The following is a 12,199-nucleotide window of genomic DNA, read 5'->3' as shown; positions in this document are numbered from 1 at the left end:
GAGAGGGAACGGCCTCAAGCTGTGCCAGGGGAGGGTCAGGCTGGAGTTTGGGGGAAATTTCTTCATGGAAGGGGTTGTTGGGCCTTGGAAGGGGCTGCCCAGGGAGGTTTGGAGTCCCCCCCATCCCTGGAGGTGTCCAAGGAAGGCCTGGACGTGGCACTCGGGGCTCTGGGCTGGGGGACAGGGTGGGCATCGGGCACAGGGGGGACTCGGTGATCCTGGAGGGCTTTTCCAACCTAAATGATCCTGGGATTCTGTGATCAGAGAGGAATTCTGTTCCCAGCAGGCCTCCCTCCCTTCCCTGGGGGTGCTCCTCTCTTCCCTCAGAGCTTTACAGATTCCTCAAGGAATCCTCGAAGCTGCTTTTATGGCCCGAGCTTTGTGTTTCTTTCCTTGCTGTTTTGCTGTTCCTGTTGCTGGGAGTTATTGCCAGTCCTTAAGTAATTTAATAAACACTTCAGATTTTATGGTGCAGGGAGGTGTGGAGAGACCTTTAACGACATCATTAATTCTCACCCAGCTTTCAACATTTTACCAGCGAAGCAAAAACCAAACCTTTTCAAACAAGAACCAAAAACGCCCCAAAAGGCACCTCCCAGAAATATTTAACTCCTGGCAGGTTTATGGAAGAATTAAATGCAATTCCAGGGATCTGCTGATGTTTCATGTGGCTAATCAGGGAAGGGAATGCACGTGAAGTGGCACAGCCTGGGGTCTGCAGGGCTGCTGCTGCTGCTGCTGCCAGATTCCCCCAGAAAGCTGAGGAATGACATTACAGCCAGTGGAAAACACATTAAAGATTTACAGGATGCTGAGCACACTGGGGTGAGGGAAGAGCATCCCCTCATGACAGACAGGAGCTGCAAAAACAACCCCAGCTCTCTCGTCTGGCCCTGGAAGGAGCTCACAAAGAAATAAGAATTAAAGCTCTTCCTCGTCCAGGGCTCCTCTGGTGCATTTACTGGAAAATGAGCCAGAGCTTTAACTTGCAACCCTTGATCCTAAAGTGAAAGGATGGTTTCTGCCCACCAGGCACCCAGAAAGAATGGGAATGCCAGCTGCCCATGGCCTGGGGAACAAATACAGGCAGTAAAATGTGTTTTCAGCAGGGACAATAAACGGCCAACAGCTCATTAACAGAAGCACCTCACCGAGCCTGACCTGCTGAGGTGAGAGGGAATCTCATTAGAGGATGATTCTCTCTTAAGCCATTTATCCAGGGTTTTACCTCTCCAGAAACCTCAGACCTAATTTCAGGCTCTGAGCAGTCACGACACGAGGACAGGACGGGAGTGTCATAAAAATGAGAAACTGCAGCGATGGCTGAGCCAGATCCCAGGGAGAATCACCTCAAGAGACTGAGCCTCGCTGGTTTATTATTTCTCAGACTCCTCAAGAGCAGCAAAGAACCCTCCAAGCCTCTCAGGGCAGATTCTGGCTGACTCTGCTCCAGCTAATGAGCTCTGTCATCCCTGCTCAGCAGAGGGACTGGGGTTCTGGTGCCTTCTCCCAACTCCCTCAGCTGACTGGGGAGAGGTTCCTCATGCTCCTGCTGGAACCTCCTGCCCCCCAAGCAGCACTTGGGGGGCCTCTGCAGCTTCAGAGGGACAGGCTGGAGTGCTTGTGAGGAGCCTGAAAACAAAAAGGGCTGGAAGGAGCGGGAGAACAAACCTCACTCACCAGAAAGGGTAAATGCCCAACCGTGTCACGATGAACACGACCCCGAAGAGCATGAAGAAAGCATCACACACCCGCTGGTACTTGGCATAGTTGGCCAGCTTTGCAGCCTAAAAGAGGCAAGGAACACAGGAATATTATTCCCTTTGTGCACCCCTGGAAGTACCAGGCTGGAGAGCTTCGAAAAACTCTCAGCCACATTCGCACGGTTTGGAACAATTAGGGATTATTATAGTGTGTAATTATTATTGTTATTTATTATTATATAGGATCTTATGGGGAGAGATTATTTACAAGGGCCTGGAGTGACAGGGCAAGGGGGAATGGCTTCCCACTGACAGAGGGAAGATGGATATTGGGAAGGAATTCCTCCCTGTGAGGGTGGCGAGACCCTGGAATGGATTTCCCAGAGAAGCTGTGGCTGCCCCATCCCTGCAGGTGTCCAGTGCCAGGTTGGACAGGGCTTGGAGCAGCCCAGCCTGGTGGAACTGGACGATCTCTGAGGTTCCTCCCCACCCAAACCACTCCAGAATTCTGTGATCCTCAGCACTGAGGCAGCCAGGAGGAACAGCTGGCAGGGCGGGAGCAGCAGCGCAGGTTTCACGGCATTTCCTGATAAATTTAACTCCATTTATCGGGAATGGGGGGAATGTGGGAACGTCAGCCTGTCCCCCTGGGATCACAGCAGCACTGGGGGTGCAGAGCTTTGACAGGGAACTCACCTCTAGGAGGAAATCTGAGGCATCGTGGAGACACAGCACCAGGGTCCCGACCCGCACCATGTTGTTCATGTAGGAGAAGGTGATGAGTCCAATCGTGGCCAAGTGATGGACAAACATGATCAGGAAGTCCTGGAAACAGGGAAGGGGGGGAAAAAAAACAAAGGTAAAGACCCTTTGGCTGTCGAAAAAAAATCCACAAAGGTTTGGGACAGAGCCACCAAAGTGGGGTCAGGGGGTTGCTTCAGCCCGGGCTCTGACTCCACCTCATCACACACCCACCGTCACCACGGAGGATTCCAGAAAGGTCTCTCAGCTCTGGTGCTCCTGCAGGCACAGGGAGCACACCCCCCCAGCCTGCAGAGCCCTCAGAAGTGACTGACAGGACACCACATGGCCCCTGTTTTTGGCTCCCTTTGGTCTGACACCACTCGTGCTCTCAGCTCCTGGCACAGATTTCAGCGCTGCTGCTGCTGCCAGTGATCAAACCCTGCCAGGGGCAGAGCGGGCACAGAGCACCAGATAACCCAGAAGGAGGCCTCTTCATCACAAAAAACCCCTCCAATGCCCAATATCCAGGGCTGTTCTCCAGCTCAGCCCCCAGGTACAACCCTCCCGTGGCCCTGGGCCTCCCCCTGCTGCAGTGGGGGACGTGAGGAGCTCGTTAAAGTCAAAATTAAACATTATAAACCCCGTCCCAGAGGCTCTTCATCACTCCCTGTCTGCAGCTCCACCAGATCCCCCAGGGCCTCACCTGCCAATGTTTCAGCACTGACAATAATCCCAGGCAAACCTGGGGGTTTTTTTGGTTTGTTTTTTTTTTTTTTGAACAGCCAAAGCGAGAATTGGGATAATTTGCTGCTTTGCAGCTCGGGGGACAGGAGAAACAAAACCCCCTGATTTACTGGGGTAAACAAGGAGCCAAACCCCGGAACAGAATTAGATCCCAGCAACTGTGACCACTCGTCACCTGCTCCACACACAGAGATGAAAAATCACCCTCCAAAAACCCCATTTATTATCGGGGTTTGCCATTTGCTCAGCAGCTCTGGGGGGCAGCTCATTTCCTTAGTTAAATGTATTTTCAGGCAGCTGGTTTTGTCAACTTTTGACTGGGAGGCACTGGGTGATCCTGTCCTTTCCCCCTGCAAGGTGAGAGGGACTCGAGGACCCACCAGGCTGCAGGTCAGGCTTGTTCCTCCCTTTTTTTTTTCCCCCCAGGATTGGGTGGTGATTACAACAGGAGGGAGGCCCACAAAGGTGTGAAACGAGGAAGAAAAGAGTTATTATAATGATTTAGCTCTGTTCACATTTTTTTTGTTAGTCCTATCTCTTGCTGTTGCCACCACTGTTAATTATTATTTTGGCTGTTAAGCAGTTAATTCGATTTTGGGTTCGTCTCACCTTCCGTTTAATGTCTGTAAACTGAGAAAACATGAGGGACCAGTAGAAGGCCAGCTCCAAGATATAGTAATAATAAAGCCTGGATGTTAGAGGCTGCAACGCAGAGACAGCACAGTTAGAAGGCAAAACACACCCGAAAATTTACATTAAAATCACTTTTTTTTCCCCCCTTTCCTCCTCTCCCATCCCACTCCAGGATTGCTGAAGTTAAATGATTAAAGGTTTAGTGACAACAAGCTTTAAGCAACAGAGGTCTCGCTCCAGGCTTTACTCACACAACCACATTTGTGTGTTGGAGCTTTGTTCCAGAGGAGTAAATTCCCCCTGTCAATATTTACAACCCCTGGAGCAGGAACAGACTGGTTGGCCTCTACACAGCAAATAAATAAATAAATCACCACCACGATTTTTATCCCTTTTTTTTTCCCCCTCCACCCCCCCAACACTTTTAATAATCTCAGCAGCAAATAAACGTAAAATGAATGAGTCGGTTGTGTCTGAGGAAACTCTGCTGGCTGCCAAACCCAACCAGGATGTAAAGACATAAATGTCAGGGCTCCGAGCCAGCACCTTAACAAAAAAAAAATAATAAAACCTGACACTGTCCAAAAAAAGCTGGAATTTAGGAAGGGTTTCCTCTCCTTACCTGGAAAGGGTAGTTGTACCAGCACTGTCGTGTGTCCCAAAACCAGGGGGCCTGAAGGGAAAGGGGAGTTATTACAGAAATAATTTATATATAAATTATATAAACCCCCCCCAGTTTTTAACTCCCCATCACCCAAAGAAATTTTATCTCACTGAAATTTTATCTTGATTCTGCCGTTTACATTTATTGTATTAAATGTAATTTAATTTATTTATTGTAAATAATTTATTTATTTATTTATTATTATATAAATTATTTAAATTTATATTATATACAGTAAATTTAAATTATATAAATTATTATATAAATTATTTATTATTATAATAATGAATAATTATAATTATTATAATAATATAATATATAATAAATAATAATATAATAAATTATTATAAATAATTTATTTATTGTAAATAAATAAACTGTAAATATTGTGAATATTTAATTTACTGTATTAAATATTTATTCTTATAGCTACATTTATTGCATTAAAACCTTCTTTTTTTTTTGCAGTCAAACAGGAGTTAGACTGCAATGGAAATTCCAGGAATAATCATACAGCTCTAATAATGATAATAAAGAACCCAAAGAGATGAACCCTTCAAGAAGGAGAGGAGAAAAAATGAAGCAGCTCCCCCATAGCAAAAAAGAAAAAAACCCCACCCAGTTTTGTCCCATTCTGGGGTAACAGGAAAAGTAATTTTCTATTTTCTACAATTTTCTGTTATGACAAATCTGTATGGAAGCTTCCCTGTAAAGGGGGTCCTCAACAGAAAATCAGGGAGCACAAAGATCACTAAATCCCCCCCTCCTTCCAAGCCAGGTGAAAGCACCAGAGGAGAGACAGTGGTGGTGAAAACCCCCCTAAATTTTGGCAGGACAGACCAAAACCCAGCTGCAGCCACCCAGAACAGACCCAACTCACCGTCCAGAGAAACCTGATTCCATAAAAAAATATGCTTAAATAAAATGTAAATCTCCACCTGGAAAAAAAAAAAAGAAGTGGAAAAAAATCAGCTTGGGACAGAGAAGCAGCTTCTGGGTCAACAAATGTCACAAAAAAAGCGAGGTAACGGTGAAAAACCCCAATTCTGGCACCTCAAAAGCTTTCACTCACCTTCATTCCCAAACATTTCGGGTCAGATAAACCCATTTAAGGGTTTTTTCACACCACACACGAGTTGGCATCAACAGCCCAGTTTGAAGTTCAGGGTGAACGTGCACCATTCATGTGCTTTTACAGACAGCAAGATAACAACAAGCAAAGTCACTGTTACCCAGAGTGATCCTAAAATAGAGAGATTTTTGTCCTGGGGGCTTTAAGCAGACAAAAACCACACTGGGGGAAGAATTAATGAGAAGAAAGTTACTGGAAAGAAACCAGCAGAGGAGAAGTGAGTCAGGAGAAGGTGACTGAGGTGCTGCTCCCCCAGCAGAGGTGAGTGCAGGAGCTCAGGGGAGGGAGAGAGAACAAAGGATGAGGAGAAGAGGGAGCCAAGAAGTGGCTGCAGCAAAGTCTGTACGTGGTGTGAGCCAGAAGGTCACCGTGGCTGGGAACGAGCCCTGCAGCTGGGCAGGCAGCAGGCCACTTTTTGGGGAGGTCTCCACTCAGTTTGGGCGCGTGCAGACACCCCCTGAGCCCAGCCAGGGGCCACCAAGGACCTGCCCCACCGTCTGAAGCTGCTCCTTGGCGGCAGGACTGAGCCCCGGGCTCGTGTGCTGGGCCCTCAGCCCCCCGGTATTGGAGGAGCTGAGGATTTTAGGAAGCCCTTCCTTTGCTTGGAGGAGAATTCAGGGCCTGGTTTGGCCGAGCAGCTGCCCCAGGGGTTGGTCAGAGAGGAGGGGCCCCTCCCAGACGTACATGCTCTCACAGAACTTGGTGAGGGTGGTGGGTTTGTCCTGGTTCCTCCGGTGGCGGAACCAGCGCTGGATCTTCCTCACGTCCCAGTCCAGCTGCTTGGACAGGCCTTCCAACCTCTTTGCATCTGGAGACTGGAGGAGAACCAAACAAGGGGGGGGTCACTTCTCCCGCTCCCCCCCAACAGAAATGATGCACAGGTACAAAAAAACCACACCAGGAATGGACTAAAAGAGAGCCCAAAAGCAGGAACCCGTCGCCACAAACGTTCGCTCAGCTTTGACCTTCGTAAGCCACTAATTATTTAATTATTCAGCACGGCTTTGGTGGAACATTTCCTCACCTATATTTCATCAGCTGAGCAAGGATGCCTTAATTCTGGGGGAGGGAGGAGCTGTTAAAGTGTCCTGTCCTACCTGTTGAAGCTGCACCTCCATTCAAACAGCCCAGAACTCGGGGAGCTCAAAGCTGGAGAAGAAGTTTAGGGGGTTCCTGCTCACAGCAAGGACAGGGAAACTTCAAAGCAAGAGCTGGTTTAGCACAGCAGATGTCTGTGTGTTCTAAAGGGCATGGGCAGAAATTGTGTTATTTCTGTTATCAAAGTTCATAAGTGGAAATAAATGTGAAGACTGAAATAGTTCTGTGATAAAGAACACGGCGCTGTTCTCTGGCTGCAAACTCTCCTGGGAGTTTGTCTGAGTGAAGACAAATGGATTTATCAGAGACAAAGTGAACCAAACCTGGCAACTCCCTCTCCAGTGGCCCAGGGGGGAGATAATTCAGAGCAGAGTCCTTTCAACCAGCTCTGCCAGGGAGCTCTTACCCCTGACAGATGATAAACACATTTCACTGCTTGAGTTACACACACACCCCAAAATCAGGGTGCTGATTTAACACACAGTCACCAGCCTGCCCAGCTGAGAGGCAAAGGCATCTGTAATGTGATTTTCTGTGCCCTGTCAGCCCCTCACAACCAGACCCCCCAGCACTTTACTGGGATTTAGTGGTCGGGGCTGACACTGCACTGGAAGGGAACCTGTGTCCAAGGAGGATTCCAGAGCAGCAGTGAAATCCTCTCCCTGCTCCAGTGCCACCCCTCCAGCCCCAGCAGCTCCCTGGGACAGCCACAGGCAGCTCTGGTTTCACAGCAGATAAATTCTGCACAGCCTGTGACCTCCTGGGCTTTCTAAACATTCATTTCAAGGACATCCCCTGCATTAAAATCCTCCCCACAACCAGCAGCAGATCCTGGGGACTGCAAACCTCCCTCAGGACTTTAATGTTCCCACAGGGACACTTTTTAGTGAGGTTTTTTTTTATTGAATTCCCCTTTATCTGCTCCAGGAGACGAGGTTCAGCATCCCCCAAATCTCAGCATCAAACCTTCCACTCCTTTATCTGTAATGAAAAATCTCTCTCTCTCGCTGCCTGCGCGGATTTCACCGTCAATACTGAATAAAACATCCAATAAATAAATACTGAATAAAGCTCTGGAGCGATGGAGCCCTGAGAGCTCAAGGGAAGGAAAGGAAACAATCCCAAGAAACACCTCCTGCCACCAGTAAATGTCCTGCCCTTCATCTGACTGAACACTTCCCTGAATAACCCACTTGCACTGACAGCTGCTGCCCAATTCCACAGGAAATGGCACAAATAAGGGGAAGGCACTCACAACAAAACCAATAAAAGCAGCAAAGGAACAAAGTCCAAGGAGAAGAGAAGCTCTTTCCCAGTGGAAGACGCTGGGAAATCTCTTGTTAAGCTCCTGTCACAGGAGCCACAACCTGGAGCAAAGGCAGGAACTGAAGGACCTGCCTGCAGAGGGGAACGTTTTTACTCAAAAGCAGGTTTTCCTGGGCAGAAAACCACGGCTCAGCCACGAAGGGAATCCACTTTGCCCCCACTTGGACGCACCAGAGGCAAAGCAAAGGCAGAAGGAGCCCACTGGGGAGTGCACAGAGGGAGATGTTCCCCTCACACCACAAGAGTGGAAGCAGAAAACCCTCCCCTTCCCCAAATCCTTCCCTGCAGGCCTCCATTCCCAGCAGGAGTTGACCCCTGACTCACCTTGGTGATGGATGTAAACACTTTCTCTAGGATTGCATTGGGCTGGGCTCTGTGAGGTCCACTGTCCTGGATGCCAAGGTTTATGGCACAGGGCTTGGCAATAAACCTGCAAGAGTTCCCAGGGAAAGAGCTGCGTTAAAAAAAACAGGATTTTTATTTCCCTCCTCTGCCTGAATCACAAAAAAAAACCAAACCCCAGATTTGCCACCAGCTGCAGAACCTGGGGGAACCTCCACCTCCTGGAATCTCCACTTGCTTTGCTTCAGGAAACTTCCCGTGTGAAGTAATTTCTTTTCTTAGCCCTGCTGGTAATCACAGGCAGCACGTTCTGTGCACATCAGAGGGGAGGATTAAAATCTCAGTGTCCTTGGCCTGCAAGGATCCCATTGTGTTCCCCAGGGGGATCCTCATTCCTCACAACTCAAACATCAGATCACTGGGAAGAGTCTGCTGTGAGCAGAAATGCTGCAGATGAAGCCCTAAAAACAAAATACTTTTATTTTCAGAGCAGGCCTCGGTGTCACAGGAAAAAAAGGGAAGTTCAAGCGAGACAGTTCCCAAAAGATGCTTTTTTTGTGTGAGTTTTTTTTTTTTTGTCTTTGGGGAGAATAAAGTGGCTTCTTTCCTTCAGGAGAGGAAGATGCAAGTCCCCCCCAGCCTGAAAGGCTCAAGGTGTCAGGATCTCACTCCATCCCGGGTGCTCCACGTGTTCCAAAAGCTGATTTAACTCTCCCTGAATTTTACAGCCACAGAGACTCTGAAACCAAGCCCGGGTTTGCAACCAAACCAAGCACAAACATGTTCAAAATTGCCAGGTTTTGCTGCACTTTTGTGTCAAAAACGGGCTCAGGGTTCCAAGGGAAATGCCTGTGTTACCTGATATGGGAATTGCTGCCCCTCCTGCTGGTGGCCAAGGAGCAATATTTAGTATTTTTAAATCAATTATTTCGAGAAAGAACCCGTTGCTCACAACCTTCCTTGGACACCTGCAGGGATGGGGACTCCAAACCTCCCTGGGCAGCCCCTTCCAAGGCCTGACCCCCCTTTCCCAGGAGGAAATTCCTGCTGATGTCCAACCTAAACCTCCCATCCCCTACCTGGCTCCCCCCTCTCCCTGTCAGGAGAGCGAGAATCTCCCCCCTGAGCCTCCTTTTCTCCAGGTTGAGCCCCTCCCAGGAGTTCTGCACCCCCTTCCCCAGCATCCATTCCCTCCTCTGGACACTCTGAGCTTCATTCTGACAGTCACAGCTTTAAAAAATAATTAAAACACGAAAAAGGAAGGAGTGATTTCCTCCGAGCTCGGCTCCAAGGGCTCCCGGCTTCCGCCCCGACCCGGACCCCCAGCCAGAAACTGTGTCCTGGGGTTATGAAACACTTGGCAAGACCCCCCCAAAAATGCACAAAAAAAGGGTATTTAAAAGGTCTTTCTGCTCTGCTTTCCTCCAGGACAGCACAGAGAAGTTCACATGTGCAATCACGGGACGACAAAAAGAGTTTTGGTTCATTTTCGTGGTGCTTAAACAGCTCTATTAATAAAATAAAAAAACAACAACAAAACAAGCCCTTCACCTGGCCTGAAAATACTCAGTTTGTGCCAGTTGTGCCTCCTGTCAGAGAGGAAACCTGGAAAAATCTAAAAATCTGCACGTTCACAGAATTATGGAATAGCTGAGGTTTGAAGGGATCTCTGGACAGCACCTACTCCAACCCCAGCCCACGGCAGAGGTACCTGGAGCTGCTTAATTCGATTTCTTTGTTACTCAGGAGAGTCTTCCTTTAGTTTAAGAACAAGTGAAGAGGAGGAGGAATGGTTAGGAAGGCTCACAGTGACCCGCACAAAGTTTGGGCTTTACTGCAGAGTGCAAAGCCTGAAGCACCAAGCAAAGAAAAACCAGGAAAAAAAATGCAGAAATAATTCGTTTTAGGACTTAAAAGATGGAAAAGGAAAAGGGGGGAAAAAAAAAAAAAGCCGAGCAAAAGTCCAAACTTTGCAGGAAACTGGCCCTGAGCAGGAGGCCTCCTCCACTGGGAATGTGAGGGAAAAACAGGGATTGTGCCTCCAGAAATCAGGAAGGAGGGAAAAGAAAAAGGCAAGAGGAAGGCACAGGCCGTGGGTGCAGCTCAGGGCTCAGGGAGGGGGGGGACAAAGAGCAGATCAAGAATCTCCAGATCTCTCCAGGGGCCCAGAAAGCAGCCCCTGGAAGCAGGAGGTGGTGCCAGTCCCAGAAACGGGAAGGAAAAGGGATGGCACGGAGGATTTCCTCACTTTTAGGGAAGTCTGACCCGGCCCTGAGGGAGCTTCTCTAATTCCTCAGCTCCTGGCTCCGTGCAAGTGCCACCTGTCCTTCCCTGGGGCTCCTGAGGGAGGAGAATTCCCCTGGGAAAAGGAAAAGAGCTCCCACTGCTGATTCCATCCATGATCCAAGAGCCTGGCAGGTGGAACACGAAGGGAATGGTCAGTCCTGTGCTCAATCCCAAGCTATCCAGGGATTTAGGTGTCCACCAAGGACTTAAACCCTCGGTGGCATTTCAGGTTTTTGGCCCCAGAACAGGTTTTGCAGCAGATCCCACACTGAGAAGGTTCTGCACAGCACCAGGAAAAAAAAAAAGGGGGAAAAACACTTCCCAGACAGCAGAATTCCCACTCCTGGGGATATTCAAACTGAACAGCACAAGATGAGGGGAGAGACACCAGTTGCCTGAAGGTTGGCCTTGCTTTGAGGAGGAGATGTGGATGAGCCGACCTTGAAAGGTCCTTTTTTTAATCTAAATGGTTTTATGATTCCATAAAACCTTAATGGCAGCAAACTCTGCCCAAGGCCAGCTCGCTGCCACTCCTTCCAGCAAGAAATTCCCATCACATGGACACTTCCATCACACCTTTATGGCCAGGGATCAGCTTACACTCTTTTTCACACCAGTTGTTCAAGACCCACGGACTCGGGTGTTGTGTAACAAACCTTGTGCTTCCCAAAAAGGCAGAAGTTCTACCCAAAAATCCTCCCTGCCACCGAGTCAGGGCTTTACCTTTTTCTCTCCCAAGTCCTGCTTTATCTCTGCAGTCCCAAACTGCCCACAGAACAGCCAAACTAATGATTTTTTCACCAATAAAACGGTGCAAAGGTTCATTTACAGGAGAATTCACTGGGCCACAAGTGTCGTGGCACAAAGCTCTTCCTCACACTGAGGAGCCACGGCAGAAGGAGGGGGAGAGAGAAGATGCAGCTAAACCAAAAGAGCTGCACGAGTCTATAATTCAAATTCTGAGTCATCAAGTCCAGCTGCCAAATGTGTGCCAAGGAAGGCTTTTGACACAATCGAAGCCTGAAGTGGGATCGATGCACCCCAGGGGTTTATTCGGACAAAGCTGAACTTTTAGGACACTGCTCAAAGTGGCAGGAGGGAACAAAGGGGAGTTCATTCAAAAATAAGGACTTTTTAAAACAGACCCCCTGGAAACTGCCCCCGGGGTTTTGCTGCCACGACGTGATTTCACTCCGGGATACCACTGAGACACTGCTGAGAACCGGAACAGCTCTCTCAGGAACCACACCAAGGGCCCTGGGCCTCGCTGGGCCAAGAGCAGGATTTAATTTGGCGTCTGACCCCTCCCTAAATCAGCACCAAAACCGGAATTTCACAAACCAGGGAGGGCTTTATCAGGGCAAAGCAGTGGCTACCTGGTGTGGAAGGATGCACTGAACCTCTCCCAGGGAGAAGAGAATCTCCTGCACCTCCTCCCCAGACTGACACCTGCACTAAGGCTTGGAAAGGAGGGGACCTGCCTACAAAACCCCTCTCCACCTGCCTACAAAACCCCTCTCCAGGGGA

At 48.8% G+C, this 12,199-nt stretch overlaps 1 protein-coding gene across 1 annotated transcript in view; it reads right to left on the bottom strand.

Moving 5' to 3' along the window:
* CERS5 (ceramide synthase 5) overlaps positions 1 to 8,680 on the bottom strand; it is a gene marked incomplete at its 5' end in the record, with an annotated part of 17,660 nt that extends 8,980 nt beyond the window's left edge. Inside the window, 8 exons of the mRNA XM_017838861.1 lie at positions 1,681 to 1,787; positions 2,400 to 2,528; positions 3,801 to 3,893; positions 4,447 to 4,497; positions 5,369 to 5,426; positions 6,305 to 6,435; positions 8,369 to 8,474; positions 8,589 to 8,680. Of these exons, the coding sequence (XP_017694350.1) occupies positions 1,681 to 1,787; positions 2,400 to 2,528; positions 3,801 to 3,893; positions 4,447 to 4,497; positions 5,369 to 5,426; positions 6,305 to 6,435; positions 8,369 to 8,474; positions 8,589 to 8,680 (767 nt within the window). The remainder of the gene's footprint in view (positions 1 to 1,680; positions 1,788 to 2,399; positions 2,529 to 3,800; positions 3,894 to 4,446; positions 4,498 to 5,368; positions 5,427 to 6,304; positions 6,436 to 8,368; positions 8,475 to 8,588) is intronic.
* Positions 8,681 to 12,199: the final 3,519 nt, after the last annotated feature.

Source organism: Lepidothrix coronata, unplaced genomic scaffold (assembly GCF_001604755.1).
Source record: "Lepidothrix coronata isolate B3197 unplaced genomic scaffold, Lepidothrix_coronata-1.0 Scaffold365, whole genome shotgun sequence".
Taxonomy (NCBI): Eukaryota; Metazoa; Chordata; class Aves; order Passeriformes; family Pipridae; genus Lepidothrix; species Lepidothrix coronata.
The sequence above is the reverse complement of the archived record's forward strand: the minus strand, read 5'-3'. Positions and strand labels throughout refer to the sequence as shown.